The sequence below is a fragment of the Callithrix jacchus genome, chromosome 2, assembly GCF_049354715.1.
Source record: "Callithrix jacchus isolate 240 chromosome 2, calJac240_pri, whole genome shotgun sequence".
Lineage (NCBI taxonomy): Eukaryota > Metazoa > Chordata > Mammalia > Primates > Cebidae > Callithrix > Callithrix jacchus.
The window spans coordinates 199,227,506-199,245,833 of NC_133503.1; the positions used below are offsets into that span (position 1 = coordinate 199,227,506).

The following is an 18,328-nucleotide window of genomic DNA, read 5'->3' on the forward strand; positions in this document are numbered from 1 at the left end:
AGTGGTTTCCGAGGTAGGGTGTTTTTGTATGTAAAACATTTTAGTACGTTATTGTACTGGTTTTAGAAATAATGAAAAATATATTTTAAAAAAACTAATCAGATGTTTGTGGAACACTGTGGACACTGCATCATTTTGATTCTGTCCGACCTGCGCGTTGAATAAGTCATCTTGTGTCTTTTTTCTGTTGTTACCTTAGAGTGGATAAGAGCAGAGGAGTGTCTGCTTTTCCATCTGATTGTTAACGTTTCATCATTATGATTTTATAGTAATAAGCATATGTCTTATAACCCCCCCAGTAGCGCTCCTGTTTCTGATTGGGCCACGGTGTAGCTAGAGTCATGTTCCTTGTGCCACAGGGATATCTCTGAGCGTTGCCAGCTGTCCTAGAGGATTGATTCGGAGCAAGGAGAACAACATCCCAAGTCTGATTTGGCACATGACCGATAAAAGCACAAAGTTGTCAGCAGACACTTTAGTATTTATAATCCATTAATGTTTTGTTTTCTTTTTGGTCAGGTATCCTGAAGAACTTGCCTGGCACACAAATTTAAGTCGAAAAATTTTGAGAAAATCACCACAGTTGGAAAAGTTTCATCAGTTTCTAGTTAGCGAAACGGAATCCGTAAGTTGATTTCTTTCGATTTGTTAGTTTCCGTAAAGCTGGAAATGCATAGATGTATCGAAGTTCTCTTCTTAGGTTCTTGTCACGAGAAGCAATAGGTAGACGTCATACACAGTAAATATACCTGCAGTCTGTGCATCACCTGTGGTTTCTGATTATCTGTATATCTGTAGCCATGTTTGGTTTATCTAAGCATGACATTTAGTAAGGGTATCAATCCCAGCTAGTTGATTTCTTGTTTCCTCTTGCTCATGGATTTGGGGGCAGTAGGAGTAGGGTGAGCACTGCACTCTCATTTCCTTCTTACGTACACATTTCAGATGCCTGTTATACATATAAAGTAATATGTTTTTAAGGCCATCTTGGTCGGAAATAGGTTTTTGTTTTGTTTTTTAAAAACTGATTTACTGAAAATGAAGCTTTTGATTTTACTATATTTTTTTCTTGCCATGCATTGCTCCTGGATTTTACTTTTGCCAGAACCACAGAACACCTAAGTACAGCTTTGTTCTCACAGGACGGCATCCGTCTTCACCTCTCTTGCCACCTGCATTCCTTCAGTGCAGTTCAGGTGCTGAGCTTTTTATTGTTAGCATCAGACCATCCCCAGAAAAATAGCTATTTGCTTACCTAGTAAATCATTCAGTGAATGCCCATAAAGTTTGGGTATTTGTTATTTTTGGAATCCCTAGTGTCACATTTAAAATCTGAGGTTTTCTCCTTTCTGTTTTCTAAACTACTACTTTTTAGTGAATCTGTGTGTCACCAGATTATGGTTTTTTTCACTTTGAGCTTCCACCATGGCTTTCGGTCATCTAGATAACTGGCTAAAGTAAGCTTCTGTCTGGCTGGCTTTTCCTTCCTGAAGAGTAACAAGAACCAGGAACTAAGTGCTGCCGCATACCCCATTCCATACTTGTGACCAGTGCAGGAAAGGATTCTCTTGCTTAACTTTTAATCTAGATGGAAGGCCAAATAAGGCTGAGTAAGCTGCTAGAGAACAGCTCAGGTTTGCACTTGGAAGAGAGCATGGGGTTTGCGTGGTGCGATACACATGCATAGGTTGGAAGAGCCGGGTTTTGGCATGTTGGGAAGTTGGAGGAGATAGAGTTTAGTGTGGGTAGCAGATGTTGTAGGGAGCCGGTGTAGATTTTTGATGAGGAGTCAGCATGATGAGAGCTCTTGAGATGAATGGCAGTACCCTCTGGGTGACGGAACCTGGCCGTAAAACCTCTACACAGGGCGATCATGAATCCGGTGACTGCTGGGTTGTCTCCATCTTACTTAATGCTTGAATTGAAACCTTGGATGGAGACAGAAGGCAGGCATGTCAGGATCACACATTTAATTCAAAAGCTTGGAATCTGTGTGCCTCGTGATTGAATCACTTCAGACTCATGCTGGCCAGAAACTCGTGAGGTGAAACTTAGCAGCCATCAATGTAAAAGCCTGTATTTAAGGCTCTGACAGTCAGATGCCTGAGTTTAATGTGAGTGGTGGCTGCCTGGGTAGCTGTTCATTTCTAGAAGTCCTGCGTTTGTAGGGTTGTGGTGGAGCAGAAGCCTCACCTTTAAGGTGGTTAAAATACAGGTGTGATTGAGGCTAGTGCTGGGCCAGGGCAGGAGGATTTTGTCTGCGTCCGAACAGTTCTGCCTTCTTACAGATGCCCTGCCCACTAGAGAAGGCAGAGGGCAGGGAGTGTGGTGAGGGATTTTAGATATTGTTGGCCTAGAGATGGAAAGATGGGAGCAGAGATGGATGTCTTTATCTCCTTAAAAGGTAGTTGTGAGAAACAGAAAGTGGATGGGCTGTGTCTGAAAAAGAAGAGGACTAAGAAATAGAATTTTAGGCAAGGGGGAAAAACCGTCTGACAGTCACTTCCTGTCCTAAGTTGATACTCTCTGCTGCTGAAGGTATTTGTTTAAATATTGAGTAGCATTTCTGTCTTTGAGAGCTGCTCCTCCAGTTTCTGTGCTCTCCTGCGATGGGGAACTGGGGCTCTGTAAGCTTCAAGTCCCTTTTCCGTCATGAAAGTTGGTGTTATACCTGAATTTCTAATATTGGGACTATAGCAGCCATTTGTCCGCAAGTGTACAGACTCGTCTTCATTTAGTGTTCTGTGTGAGTTCTCTTACTCTATGGAAGATTGTATGGTGTTTGCCTGTTGCCTTTGAAACAATGCCAAAGATTGAAAGTCTCTGCCTTTTTTTTTAATTGTGGCTGATTTTTTTTTTTTTTCTCAAGGGAAATATCAGTCGTCAGGAAGCTGTTAGCATGATCCCACCACTGCTGCTCAACGTCCAGCCTCATCATAAGGTAGCATACAGCAACCGGAAACGTGTGGGCGGGCAGCTTGTTACCAGTGTCATTGCCTGTTTTTTTGTTGAAACCACTTTTTCTTAATTAGTCCTTTTTTTCTTCTTTCCACTGTGGATAGAGAGTGATATGTATATATCTTAGTTTCTTTTTTTTTTTTAACTTTTGTCCTACTTAATTTTTATGGTTTAGAAAACTGTTTTCCCCTTTAGTTTTATTGATTTGTTTACTGTGTGGATTATCTTCAGTGATGCTGATCGGCTAAGTTAGGTTGAAAATGATAGTGAACATGTGCCGAGAGCTTGTTGTGTGGCAGGCATCGCTTTGTACTCTTTCTTTTTTCTTTTTTTTTTTGAGACGGAGTTTTGCTCTTGTTGCCCAGTCTGGAGTGCAATGGCGTGATCTCAGCTCACCACAACATCCGCCTCCCGGGTTCAAGTGATTTTCCTGCCTCAGCCTCCTGAGTAGCTGGGATTACAGGCATGTGCCACCACACCCTGCTAATTTTGTATTAGTAGAGATGGAATTTCTCCATGTTGGTCAGGCTGGTCTCGACCTCCCGACCTCAGGTGATCGCCTGCCTCGGCCTCCCAAGGTGCTGGGATTACAGGCGTGAGCCACTGCTCCTGGCCTTGCTCTGTGCTCTTTAGGTGAATTAATGTGCTTTATTATTCACACAACCCTCCAAGGGCAGATACTATCACCATCTCCATTTTTCCAGATGAGGAAAAGGAAGCAAGGAGAAGTGAAGTAATTGACCCGAGGTTACGGAACTAATAAGTGGCTGAGCTGAGGTTTGAGCCTAGGTAGCTCTGTTCCTCAGTATTATGTTCTCACGATTCTTACTCGCTCATCTCTAAATTTAGTTCATCTCTAAACTGGCTTCCGGTTCCATTCTGTTCCCATCCTCTTTGGAGACTGTACCTATGTCATTCTGTGATTTTGCGGCAGTATATTTTATGGAATCCCATAAAAACTAAAATATGTCATGCTTTAGATTCACTCTGTAAAGAAGTGTATTTAGATCTTGGACTAGAAATTGAAAAACTAGAATGACTCATAAAATTGCTTTAAACTAAATGTAGAATATTTGATTTTTTAAAAACATGAAACAGTTTCTTGCTTTGTTAATAGATCTTAGATATGTGTGCAGCACCTGGCTCAAAGACCACACAGTTAATTGAAATGCTACATGCCGACATGAGTGTCCCCTTTCCAGGTATGCATTGGACTTGTGTTCAGAAGGGTAGGAATGCCATTTTGGCAAATTGTAGACGAGGAAAAGACTCTTAACTTTGCCTGCAGATTTGGTCCTAAAGTCTCCTACGACAAGCAGATGGGTTTTCTTGCTACCGGAAGTAGCACTGGACATTTTGCGTGCCACTGTCAATAATTCACAAACCAACACACTCATACCTTGGGGGAGCTTTATTTTAGAATTATGTGTGTTTTCTATAAAAGTAAATGGTGTTTCTTTATCAAGCCTACTTATGGAAGATGGATTTCACCGTTTGAATTCTTAGTAGTAACAACGTCCCCTTTTCCCCCACCTTTGTTATTGTTATTATTATTACATACTGCCTTATGTGAAGGGCAGTAGTGTGTAATTGTTAAAAGCTACTGTCAAAACAAAACCAAAAAAACCTACTGTCAGACTCCCTGGGTTCAAATCCCACTACCAGTTAATCGGCAAGTTGCTGAGAGTGTTAGACATCCCATATGAAATGGGACATCAGTGTGTAGCCTGCAAGGTGCTCAGGAAATGGCAGCTGTTATGGTAACACTCACGCCCCTTTGCCTTAAGTGGAAACAAATACCTCTCGTCATGTTTTAGAGTCAGCTTTCATCTCGTCCTATCTTTGTTCAGGCAAACTTCTCTAGTTCTGTTTTAATAGGCATATTTGTCGGGTCTGTTTTTTGAAGTCCTCTTTTTTACATTATTTAAAGATAATGCTTTGGCTAAAAAGCCTGCCTTATTTTTCCCTGTTTTTATTTTCTCCACACTGGCAGTAAAGAGCCTTGATGTCCCAGCAGCAGCAGATTCTCATTGTATTATGGATGTTTTGCGTTTCATATTGTTTTGAAGAGTGGCTTTGATCATAAATGTTGTCGATATATTTGCCTTTTTGCTGGGGGTGTGGGAAGAATCAGAAATGAGCAGAGGCACACCCAGTAGAATTCCCAGCCCGCGGAGCCTCCAGGAACAGCTTCTGCCTTCAGGTGCTTGGGCCCTGCCCTAGGAGCCTGACTCAGTCAGAGCAGAGTCCCGGCCCATATTCAGGATTTCAAAACATTCGGCAGGTGATTCTATTGTTTCTATACCTTTCTCCTCAACCTTTTTTGTAATTAATCGTTACTAATAGTAGAAAAGGCATTTTTGGTCTGGTAATTGGCACAAAGTGAGTAATTGTTGAATAGATAACTTTTGAGGTTTTCAAAATTCAAGTGTCCATAAAATCCACGCAAAGCCACCTGGTTCCTTGTTTTGAACCACTTAACGTACTTGTAGAAAACCTTGACTGTGTGTCTCAAGTTTGGTGGATTGCTGTTTCTCACTGGCTGACATTTAGAGGTTGCATATTTCAGGAAGTGACTCCACTTAGGCTCTGTTTCATCTGACACTGCACTTCTGTCTCCAGAGGGGTTTGTTATTGCGAATGATGTGGACAACAAGCGCTGCTACCTGCTCGTCCATCAAGCCAAGAGGCTGAGCAGCCCCTGCATCATGGTGGTCAACCATGACGCCTCCAGCATACCCCGGCTCCAGATGGATGTGGGCGGCACGAAGGAGATCCTCTTCTATGATCGAATTTTATGTGATGTCCCTTGCAGGTATTTATCTTATTGGCCAGAAAGCCCAAAATCCACTAAAGAAATGAAGTCCAACGAAGACTAAAATGAAATTGTGCGTGAACATGACTCAACTATATGTGAGTCTTGGGGTACGGAGAAAGATAGTGTGAGCCTAAACCAGAAGGTGGACACGTAGAGTCTGAATGAGAAGGAGCAGATGCTGGGTAAGGAACAGAAAGGGGGGGTTGTGATAGCCTGCAGGAAAATCCAGAGAAAACATCTCAGAGCAAAATAGAATCGTAGACTCTCATTGTGGTGTATTTTAGAATGTGATTGCTTGGAACAATTCGTGTGCCCCAATTATTTTTTATTAGTTCTTCCAGCAAGTACAGTATATAAAAAACTTTGTCATAGAGTACTATGTAATCACATTGGGTTTTATGTTATTTAATTAAATGAAAGAAATTTCGGAGTTCAAACCCTTAGGAAATTCATTTTACTTGTGTTTTTATACCTTTCTTGAGATAATACGTGAACATTTTAGATATTTACAGTTTAGATATAAAGCAATACTCATGGTATAACTGAGTAACAGTTTTTTTAAAAGGAAAGAAACACAACTAGACCTCTTCTGTTCCGTTCCCATAGGAGGTGCATGGATGCCAACCCCAGGTGATAATGCCTTCTGAGTGACATAAATCTGTCAAGACCAGAATTCAAAAGCTGCCACAAAACTTGTTAGCACAGAATACAAGGTTTAAATACATTCCACGTTATGGAAGAATGACATTCTGTTTAAGTAAGTGGCAGATTTGCTGCCCGTGGCAGAACTCAGTATGAAAGTGGCAGCTGGCGGCTCTGAATATAGCTGAGTCACAATATCCGGAAAACTCTTTAAAGTAAAATTTAAAGCAGGTCGTGAACTCAAGTTGTTTTCCTCTCTGTTGCAGTTTTTCAGTACTCCTTGGGGTCTCATGTTTTCCCACCTGTTTTTTGATCAGAAAGATAACTCATTTCTTGTATCATACTCTGAGATCTGAGATTCCTTGTATCATACTCTGAGATCTGAGATTCCTTGTATCATACTCTGAGATGATCTTGTATCATACTCTGAGATCTGAGAACACAGTTGCAAGCTGAGGGAATTTCTGAAATTGTGGTGCGATTTCTACAATAGAAGCCACTAGTTTACAGCCAGGATTGCCATTGGAAAGGAGGGATTAGATCTCATGGGACACTTCTGTCCTGCAGACCTGGTACATTGTGTACACGTGGCTACACCACCAAGGAAAATGAGCATTTACAGAGAAGACCAACAGAAACAGGTGTTACCTCTGGGGAAACAGGGTAGATAAAATTAGACACAGACAGAAGGTACAATCCAGTTTTACTATAAAATGTACATGGAAATTGCTTCTGTTAACAACAACATGAAAATAACTTCATTAAATAAAATTAGAAAGTCAGAAATGTTTAACTGTGATTGTAGGAAAATTTAGCTACTATATGTTACTGAGGAAAGTTTATTAGTCATTATTCATATCATTGTGATTAAAATGCCACTGTTGATTAACTGGGTTTTCAATAGTATTTTAGGTTCTGAAAAACATGAAAATTTTTATTTCATTTCCATTAAATAAAAGTAGAAATAAATGTTTAACTGTGGTTGTAGGAAAAATTTTGCTAATGTATTAGCTTAATTGCAGTTACTGTGGAAAATTTCTTATTAGTTATTATTCATGTAATTCTGATTAAAATGTCATTGTTGATTAGCTGAGTTTTTCAATAGTATTTTAGGTTCTGTGTCCTAGGTCTACAAATTAGTCTTGTTAAAATTTTTTTCCAAGTGGAAGCACATTAATGTCTCTAGATAGGGAATGGAGTTTGCTGTCCAAATCTGTTATCTCCTGTTTGGAAATTGAAGTAAAGTATAATACATGAGAAAATCCCTAAAACAGAAAGTCGATTGTAGTTTGTGAAAAATGTAGATTGTTTTGTAACTTAGCTCGAATGTGACCTGTCTGTTAAGGTGCAGTCATCCGCTCGTACAGTTCTACACTCTTTAATGCCTTTTTTCCCAGTGGAGATGGCACTATGAGAAAAAACATTGACGTTTGGAAAAAGTGGACCACTTTAAATAGCTTGCAGCTACATGGGTAAGTGGAACTTCGTCACTGCTGACACTGTGTGATAAGTGGATTAGCAGAGGTTTATTGTTACGTTATGTAACTGAGCAGCCCATCTTTAATTATAGAGCTGTCCACCTTCAACAGTTTTATCAGAATTTGTTTGAAAACCTTTCAAGAGCAGTAATTGCAAATTGTATATATTTCAGATGACACGTTTATTAAAAATGCCTTCTAAAAAAATTTCTTATTTCAAATATGTATTTTTCCATGAAATGACCATTTATCTCTTGGTGTATGTCTTACTAATCTTTTCCTCTCTGTTTTTGTTCTTTTTTAATCATTGTTTTGCTAAGACAGTTTGATCTCTTAGGTATATTTTTTTGGTTGGCTTTTTATGATGGGGAACTACTCATTAAAGAACATTTGGAAAATTCTTAAAATAAGAGAAATGTTATAACATGATGATAATGTCTGTTAATGTTTGGTGTATTGTTTCTCTGTTTTTAGGAATTTTTAAAGTGCTTTTTTTGAATTCTTTGGATCATGCTGTCCATAGAGCTTTGTATTCTTGTATTCTTTTTTCTTCTGATGTGACAAATGCCACGGTCTTGCATGCAGGACTGTCCTGTGCATGAGCCAAAGAATACTACTCAGTATCCACCACAGCTAACTACAGCAGGAGGCCTCGCCTCCATAAAACATGTTGACTGTTTCGTGACACAGAGATGAGAGTTTGGTTGGAATGTATGATACCAATTTTTCATAGAAAAACCACAGATTTATAAAGTATAGAGGCTTTTTAATAGTGAAATTTCATCTGGTATGTTGAATTCTGTTGTTACTGAACTTTATGCTTTGCTGGTTGACATATTGGGAAAGGTTAACAGACCAATCAGAATAGACTTTTTTTGTTAACATGAAACACTTTATACAGGTTCACTCTAACTTCACTTAGATCCCTAGAAGGTTTTTTTGAGTATAATTGTGTTATAAAACGTGTAATGAATATGTGACATAAGCAGGTGTTTCTGTACGTCACGTCATGGATGTGTTTAGCCCTACGGCCATCCGCTATCTCCCCTTAGCTTGCAGCTGCGGATTGCGACACGCGGGGCTGAGCAGCTGGCTGAAGGTGGAAGGATGGTGTATTCCACATGTTCACTAAACCCTGTTGAGGATGAAGCAGTCATAGCATCCTTACTCGAAAAAAGTGAAGGTAAGCATGCTTGATGCATCTTTTATTAAAAGTATATGCTTTTCAGAAACATTGTCCTGTGGCACTGATGGGTTCATCTTCATCCGGTCTGAAACCTTTCTTGATTATAGGTTTTCATTGGTCTTTCTGATTTCCAGACTGGCTGGTTCCTTTTCTTGTATTTAGAATGCTACTGCTGGTTTTCTGAGTGGATGCTTGCGAATCTTTTTAGACTTCACCAAATTTGTAGGCTTTAGCTGGCTTAATGTCTGACTATTCATGTGTTTTCGAGGTGGGAGGCCTTTTTTTTTTTTTTTGAGGTGGAGTCTTGGTCTCTTGCCCAGGGTGGAGTGCAGTGGTGTGATCTTGGCTCACTGCAACCTCTGCCTCCTGGGTTCAAGCAATTCTCCTGCGTCAGCCTCCCAAGCAGCTGGCATATACCACCACACACAGCCAATTTTTATATTTAGTAGAGACGGGGTTTCACCATGGCAGCCAGACTGGTCTCAAACTCCTGACCTCAGGCAGTCCATCCACCTCAGCCTCCCAAAGTGCTGGGATTACAGGTGTGAGCCACCATGACTGGCCTGGGAGGCTTTCTTTTGAAAGCCCAGTAAATGATGCCCTCTTTCCCTGTCCAGGTTTTGAACCAGTTGACAAATAAGATAATGGAGCAAGGCAGACCAAACCCAGAATTGCACCTTTATTACCAATAGAGCAGATTGTGTGCTTTCAAATACTTACCTTTAAAATGGGGCTTATCCCCTCATCATCACAGGTCACAGAAGGGGTTAGACTGGTGTACAGTTCAACTTTGTGGTTAGAGCGAGGTCCACTGCAAGACTGGAGAAACAAAGCCAGGACAGGAGACCGTCTGCTCAGGTTCTTTATACACATTTTGGAATCATTTTAGCTTTCTAAGATGCCAGGGGAGATGCCTTGTGGGTGGAGGAAGTTCTTGGTCAGGGGCTGGCTTTTGCCTCCACATAGATTTCAAAGAACAGCCAGTACTGTTAGGCAAGTGGCTTTTATGTATAAAGGCGTTCATATTCAGAAAAAAAGTACATGGGTTCTTTTCCTTCCAGTACCTGCATTGCTTTTTGCATCTCTTCTTATAGTCTTCACCGTGTTGGATAGTCTTGATTGCATTGTATATGTCTAATACCCTACTTTTTCACTGAACATTCCAGTATGTTGTAGTGGTTTTTCCTGTTAGCACGTGTCAAAAATGGATTAATTCATTGAGTGAGTCTCCTGTTCTGTAGTCATTTTCTTACCGGACAGGTGGGTTTCCAGTATGGACCTGTGGACAGCATGGTGTCACAGCCAACTTTGTGCCTGTGGTTGGCTTCAGACCACATTGTAGATGCTTCCTCCCGTTCCTCTGTCAGAGGCGGTGTGCATGGATGTGGCTTCATCCAGGAAGGAACAGACCTTGACTGAGCCTCAGAGTGGGTGGTTGATAGCAATTTTAACCAGAGGCGGTGTGCGTTCCCCACCCAAAAGTGCTCAATGACTTTATTGGAGAAAGGGTGACACGGGTGGCATTGACAGCTGCCAACCCAGGTGCTGAGGGGAAGTAACACCTGAGGCCTGCCCTGGGCACTGTGATAGAAGCCCGTCACTGTCATTTAGTGTTAGCTTTTCAAAGGAGAAGATTCAGAAACAATAGCAGAAGTCAGTACGATGCTTGCTTCCAAGGATTCCATTGTCATCCCTCCACCTTAGGGATTCTTTTGCTTTGGTTTTGTAATTGTCCATTTTCATAAGTTTTCTGGGAACTTTGTTGGATTTCCCTCTGCTGAGAGGCGGTCACATCTGTATCTGTGCTAGTAGCTGCTGTCAACGGTTTCCCGTAATGGCCTCACCTTATAGCTTCCCATTGTGTCACTGGTATGGACGCATAAGGCCAGTGTGTTTTCACAGCTATTATTGCATTGTTTTAAAATTGGACTAACTGTGTCCTGATGGGCAATTTTAGGAAACTTCCTGGGACCACAAACTTTAGGTTTAAAAATTCCGACAGTTCGTTTTCAGCATTGTTGTGGGATATTTGTCAGACACGACTTTATGAAGACGCCCATCATTGCCCTGGTGTGCATTGGAATGGGGGACAGAGTGGGCGTCCGCAGCCCAGCCTTCTGGTTGTCTTCTTGTAGAGTTAGTCTCACGTTCATGGCGGACTCCTCAGTGCTCTGTCACTGTAACAACTTTATTGAGGTGTCATTTACATATTGTCAGCGTTTGCTCGCTGTCAAGTGTACAGTCCAGGGATTTTCAGTTAAGTTTACCCAGTTGACAGCCCCCTAGCACAGTCCAGTTTTAGGCCATTCCTTTCACCCCAGCAGATCTTCGTGCCCATCAGCACTCGCTCCGGGTTCCAGCCGAGCCCCATCAGCCACTCGTCCACTTTCTGTTGATAGGTTTGCCTTTCCTGGACATTATCTATAAATGGAATAATATATTATGTGATCTGTGTCTGGTTTTTCCACTGGGCATAGTGTGTTTTATTTTTTTGAAAGAAAAAAAAAGACGTTTATGCTTTTGCTCCACAGGTGCCTTGGAGCTTGCCGATGTGTCTAATGAACTGCCAGGGCTGAAGTGGATGCCGGGAATCACTCAGTGGAAGGTAACCTTTCCTCACTGACTTTCATACAGAAGAGGAGGTGCGGTGTAATGGATTTAGAGCATTCAAATCCACGTTCAAAGCATTCACGTGTGGGTAACTTGAATAAATACTACCTCTGCTTATGCAGATTAGAATCAATTTCAGAATGTTATTTCATGACAAATTTTATGACAAATGGCGTGTTTATTTTTGGCAGTGGAAAGGTTTTTTTTATTCCACTATGGAAATTAACTCTTTTTTCTTATCCCTGTAAGGGTAGCTTTGCTTTTTTTTTTTAAGTGGTCTGGGATTCAAGCATTTTTTCCAGTATGAAATAATTCATTAAAGTTGTAGGTCCCAATCGGCCTGAGGCTTGTTTAAAAAGAAAAAAACTAGATGGCAAATTATTTTATAATGGTTGTCCTACTTTTTAGAATAAATGTATTTCATCTTTGTTTTTAACAGAATTTATGTATTAATAATTTGGGAATTGTCTGCAAAGATTGTTTTGTCTTGGCAAATACTCTTCCTATCTTTGGAGCGAATGAGAATCACTATTTGTCACCTTTGAGAGAACTGACACTCTTGCCCTGTGATTTTTGTTATTATTGAATAGTGCTGGTAATCTGGAATGTACTCTGGCTCTATAGGTAATGACAAAAGATGGGCAGTGGTTTGCAGACTGGGATGCTGTTCCTCACAGCAGACACACCCAGATCCGACCTACCATGTTCCCTCTGAAGGACCCGGAAAAACTGCAGGCCATGCATCTAGAGCGATGGTGAGCTTGTGAGGCCTCCGGGTGTGGGGATTGGGGAAAGTTAAGCCCCCTCCCTTATGAGCTGGTAGGTCTTGTTGGGGTGAGTTGGTGGCAGCAGATGACACTGCTGTGAGGCTTGGGCTATGCCAGGGTCAACCCTATGTGTGTGAACTTCCCAGCCAGTATGGCTTCATGCCTGTTAGTTGCTGGCATAGAGCATTTAATTTTTTTTTTTTTTTTGAGACGGAGTTTCGCTCTTGTTACCCAGGCTGGAGTGCAATGGCGCGATCTTGGCTCACCGCAACCTTTGCCTCCTTGGTTCAGGCATTTCTCCTGCCTCAGCCTCCTGAGTAGCTGGGACTACAGGCGCGTGCCACGATGCCCAGCTAATTTTTTGTATTTTTAGTAGAGACAGGGTTTCACCATGTTGAGCAGGATGGCAAGCATTTATTAATAGTGGAATTGGCTAGAACCTCTAATGCTTAGGATACTTCATGAACTTTTTTTTTTTTTTTGAGACAGAGTCTCTCTCTGTTGTCCAGGCTGGACTGCAGTGGTACAGTCTCAGCTCACTGCAACCTCTGCGTCCTAGATTCAAGCAGTGCTTGTGAGCCTCCCAAGTAGCTGGACCTACCTGTGCTTGTCACTATGACTGGCTAATTTTTGTGGTTTTAGTAGAGACAGGGTTTCACCATGTTGGCCAGTCTGGTCTCAAACTCTCGGCCTCAGGTGATATGCTCACCTTGGCCTCCCAAAGTGCGGGATTACAAAAGTTTGAGACCGGCATGGACAATGTAAAACCCCATCTATTTAGGAGGATCTCTTGAGCTCAGGTGGTGGAGGCTGCTGCAGTGAGCTGAGATCACACCACTACGCTCCAGTGTGGGCAACAGAGCCAGACCCTGTCTCAAAAAAAAAATTAAGATTACTATCGGCCATTCTATGAGTGAGGGTTGAAGACATGATTTTTCTCTTGCATCATTTGCATTATTTGCCTTAATGCTAAAAAAAAAACGCATTTTTGATTAGTTAAGAAGTATGAATTTATATATCTATATTTAGCCTTAGGATATTACCCCATCATCAGAATACTGGAGGGTTCTTTGTGGCAGTATTGGTGAAAAAATCTTCAATGCCATGGAACAAACGTCAACCAAAGGTGAGCTTTTCTTTTTCCAAAATGACATAACATTTGATCTTATAAATTTAAGATAAAAACTAACTGGAGTTTAGTGGAAGTGCAGAGAAAAGAGGAGCTTCCTGCCGTGGGCAGTGGGAGAGCTGAGCCTGAATGAGGGAAACTCATTTAAATACCAAGTTTTCCAAAAAGCAGACATTTCTTGTAGGGGATAGGTAAGTGGACAAATCAGTGTTTGGGGGAATGTATTCCTGCCACACTCTAAATCCAGTTATTTAATAAACATTGAAAAGATGCAAAGATTGCTCTGTGGCTCTGAGTTGGAAGCTGCCACCTTTCTGAGCTCCAGTTCCCTGTGAGTGGTTCATTTCAGCCTTTTACAGATAGCAGAGCTCTGTTGACCTCAGGCCAGCCCAGCTTCACCTTCGCTGCGAGGAATGATGACAAGCCTTGTCCAGGCCTGGCTAGAAAGATGCAGCTGGCCTGTTTGCGATGGATCTCAACTGCCTACTGGTTCCTTTCCAAGGCGGACCCGGAAGCAGAGTGAAGAAGGAGTGTAGCCTTCATCTTGACAGGCAGTCCTTTGTAATGCATGGTGTCTCACCTGTATCCACGCCAGCGTTATTTATTAGTTCACAAGTCAGCCTTTCATGATTATAGAACCTGGCCTGGAATCAAAGTCTAAAAGTCTCTATTTCTTTGAGATCCCTGCTTGAAAATCAGGACAAAAAATGCTTAGCCTTTGGAGAAACAAAAAGGAAACAGTTCTGCACAGAGCTCCAGCTTTTTTCTGGGGCACAGATCATGCAGATTAACACTGGGACGTACAGACTCAAACTGGCAAAGGGGGCGACTGTACTTCTGCTGTTACCAGGGTTTTTCTGTCAGGTTAGACGGTGTTCGCCTTGGGCTAAAAGTCTCACAAGGTATCTTAACTTTGCTGGAATGTGATTTTCTTGGAATCAGTATAAGAAATTATATTGTGAAGTATTAGATACTTTGCACTCATTCACACTAGGTTTCAGTAGCTTGTGTTTTAGACTTGTCACATTTCAGGTGGTCAGTGGCCACTGGCTCGTGGCTGTCCAGCTGCACAACACAGTGCAGTCACAGAGGACCCTGTCTTGGAGACACATGCTTTAGGTTGGCTTGTGTAGGGGGTTACATTGATGTTTCTGGTGTTCATACTTATGTAGAAAGGTTTTGATTTGTTTTCGGTTTGCCTCTGATGTATCGTCTTACATTGTAGGACAACTTACTGTCATTTGCTTATTTAAACAATACGAGTACTTCTCTTTTTCTGTTACTTTGTCAGTTTCTTATTCATTTAGTTCAACAGATCTAGTGCTAGCATGGCCTGTGCTGCCATTGGCCCCACTGGGAGCACACGTAGAGTCTCCATGGTCAGGATGCCGTGATCTGCTGCGGTGCTGACACCTGTAAGCACTGCGCTAGAAGTCGCCAGGGAGGCTCACACTGACCTTGGTATTTTAAGGTCACAGAATGTGGTTGTTGAGGTAGGACAGAGATGGGAGAACTTGCCCTTAGAGCTGGACTCAGGAAAAAGGCCCCACTTGGAGGAGCTGGGGTTGGACACAAAGGGCATGTGCCCTCACCCCTGCTCACAGGCATGGGGTTCATCTGTTTTGTTCTTTGCTTTTTTACATTATATTAACATGGAAATACAATGTATTCCCTGGGAGGCTTCTGGCTTCTCTGCTCAGTAGCTTTGTGGCTTTGAATAAAAGGAACTTGTCTGTGCTGAAATATCCTATTTTTTATTCTTTTTTTTTTTTTTGAGACCAAGTTTCGCTCTTGTTTACCCAGGCTGGAGTGCAATGGCACGATCTCGGCTCACCGCAACCTCCGCCTCCTGGGTTTAGGCAATTCTCCTGCCTCAGCCTCCTGAGTAGCTGGGATTACAGGCACACGCCACCATGCCCAGCTAATTTTTTGTATTTTTAGTACAGGCGGGGTTTCACCATGTTGACCAGGATGGTCTCGATCTCTTGACCTCGCGATCCAGCTGCCTTGGCCTCCCAACTTGCTGGGATTACAGGCTTGAGCCACCTCACTGGGCCTTTTTTTTCTAATTTTATTATGCTTTAAGTTCTGGGGTACATGTGCAGAATGTGCAGGTTTGTTACATAGCTATACATGTGCCATAGTTGTTTCCTGCATCCATCACCCTGTCATCTACATTAGGTATTTCTCTCAGTGATAACCCTCCCCTAGTTCTCTACCCCCTGTCAGGTCCTGGTGTGTGATCTTTCCCTTCCTGTGTCCATGTGTTCTGATTGTTCAACACCTATGAATCACTTTATGAGTGAGAACATAGGGTGTTTGGTTTTCTGTTTTTGTGTCAGTTTGCTGAGAATGATGGTTTCCAGCTTCATCTGTGTCCCTGCAAAGGACATGAACTCATCCTTGTTAATGGCTGCATAGTATTCCATGGTGTATATGTGCCACATTTTCTTTATCCAGTTTATCATTGATAGGCATTTGGGTTGGTTCCAAGTCTTTGGTATTGTGAATAGTGCCACAATTAACATACATGTGCATGTGTCTTTATAACAGAATGATTTATAATCCTTTGGGTATATACCCAGTAATGGGATTGCTGGGTCTAATGGAATTTCTCATTCTAGATCCTTATGAATCACCACACTGTCTTCCACAATGGTGGAAATAATTACACTCCTACCAACACTGTAAAAGTGTTCCTGTTGCTCCACATCCTCTCCAGCATCTGTTGTCTCCTGATTTTTTTTAATGATTGCCATTCTAACTGGCATGGGATGGTGTCTCATTGTGGTTTTGATTTGCATTTCTCTAAGGATCTGTGATGATGAGCTTTTCCTCATGTTTGTTGGCTGCATAAATGTTTCCTTTTGAGAAGTGTCTGTTCATATCCTTCACCCACTTTTTGATGGGGTTGTTTGTTTTTTTCTTGTAAATTTGTTTAAGTTCTTCGTAGATTCTGGATATTTGTCCTTTTTCAGATGGGTAGATTGCAAAAATTTTCTTTCTTTCTGTTGGTTGCATGCATTTCTTTTGCTGTTCAGAAGCTCTTTAGTTTAATTAGATCCCATTTATCTATTTTGTCTTTTGTTGCCATTGCTTTTGGTGTTTTAGTCATGAAGTCCTTGCCTATGCCTGTGTCCTGAATGGTATTGCCTAGGTTTTCTTCTAGGGTTTTTATGGTGTTAGGTCTTATGTTTAAATCTTTAATCCATCTTGAATTAATTTTTGTATAAAGTGTAAGGAAGGGATCCAGTTTCAGCTTTCTGCATATGGCCAGCCAGTTTTCCCAACACCATTTATTAAACAGGGAAACCTTTCCCCATTGCTTGTTTTTGTCAGGTTTGTCAAAGATCAGATGGTTGTAGATAGTGTGGTGTTATTCCTGAGGCCTCTGTTCTGTTCCATTGATTGATATCTCTGTTTTGGTACCAGTACCATTCTGTTTTGATTACTGTAGCCTTGTAGTATAGTTTGAAGTCAGGTAGTGTTATGCCTCCAGGTTTGTGTTTTGTTTTGTTTTGCTTAGGATTGTCTTGGCTATACAGGCTCTTTTTTGGGTTTCATATGAAATTTAAGGTGGTTTTTTTTTTCCAGTTCTGTGAAGAAAGTCAATGGTAGCTTGATGGGGATAGCGTTGAATCTGTGAATTACTTTAGGCAGTATGGCTATTTTCACAATAACGATTCTTCTTAACCATGAGCATGGGATGTGTTTCCATTTGTTTTCATCTTCTCTTATTTCCTTGAGCAGTGGCCCTTCACATCTTTTGTTAGTTGTATTCCTAGGTATAAAACTGTAGCAATTGCAAATGGGAGTTCACTTGTGATTTGGCTCTCTGTTAGTCTATTACTGATGTGCAGGAATGCTTGTGATTTTTGCACATTGATTTTGTATCCTGAGACTTTGCCGAAGTTGCTTATCAGTTTAAGGAAATTTTTGGCTGAGACAGTGGGGTCTTCTACATATACAATCATGTTGTCTGCAAATAGAGACAATTTGACTTCCTCTTTTCCTAATTGAATTCCCTTTATTTCTTTCTCTTACCTGATTGCCCTAGCCAGAAACTCCCAATACTATAATACCATGTTGAATATGGGTGGTGAGAAAGGACATCCTTGTCTTGTGCCAGTTTTCAAAGGGAATGCTTGCAATTTTTGCCCATTCAGTATGATACTGGCTGTAGGTTTGTTATAAATAGCTCTAATTATTTTGCGATATGTTCCATCAATACCTAGTTGATTGAGAGTTTTTAGCATAAAGGGCTGTTGAATTTTTGTCTAAGACCTTCTCTGCATCTGTTGTGATAATCATGTGATCTTTGTCTTTGGTTCTGTTTATGTGATGGATTACGTTTATTTATTTGCCCATGTTGAACCAGCCTTATATTCCGGCGATGAAGCCGACTTGATCAGTATGGAGAAGCTTTTTGATGTGCTGTTGGATTTGGTTTGCCACTCTTTTATTGAGGATTTTCGCATCAGTGTTCGTCAGGGATATTGGCCTGAAACTTTGTTTTTTAGTGTGTCTCTGCCAGGTTTTGGTATCAAGATGATGTTGGCCTCATAAAATAAATTAGAGAGGATTCCCTCTTTTTCTATTGTTTGGAATAGTTTCAGAAGGAATGGTACCAGCCCCTCTTTGTACCTCCAGTAGAATTCGGCTGTGAACCCGTCTGGTCCTGGACTTGTTTTGGTTGGTGGGCTATTAATTGCTGCCTCAATTTCAGACCTTGTTATTGGT

The 18,328-nt window shown here is 41.4% G+C and overlaps 1 protein-coding gene across 4 annotated transcripts in view; it reads left to right on the plus strand.

Annotated features, from left to right (window-relative positions):
- The window catches only part of NSUN2 (NOP2/Sun RNA methyltransferase 2), a 31,719-nt gene that overhangs the window by 4,945 nt on the left and 8,446 nt on the right, over nucleotides 1–18,328 (plus strand). For all 4 annotated transcript variants that reach the window (XR_013532372.1, XR_013532373.1, XM_002745141.5 and 1 more), the window contains exons 4-12: nucleotides 520–625; nucleotides 2,870–2,941; nucleotides 4,076–4,160; nucleotides 5,581–5,773; nucleotides 7,816–7,890; nucleotides 8,949–9,079; nucleotides 11,614–11,687; nucleotides 12,317–12,447; nucleotides 13,489–13,585. Coding sequence is in view for 2 of the 4 variants with exons in the window: in XM_002745141.5 (XP_002745187.3) it covers nucleotides 520–625; nucleotides 2,870–2,941; nucleotides 4,076–4,160; nucleotides 5,581–5,773; nucleotides 7,816–7,890; nucleotides 8,949–9,079; nucleotides 11,614–11,687; nucleotides 12,317–12,447; nucleotides 13,489–13,585 (964 nt within the window). In the remaining 2 variants the exon portion in view is untranslated. The remainder of the gene's footprint in view (nucleotides 1–519; nucleotides 626–2,869; nucleotides 2,942–4,075; nucleotides 4,161–5,580; nucleotides 5,774–7,815; nucleotides 7,891–8,948; nucleotides 9,080–11,613; nucleotides 11,688–12,316; nucleotides 12,448–13,488; nucleotides 13,586–18,328) is intronic.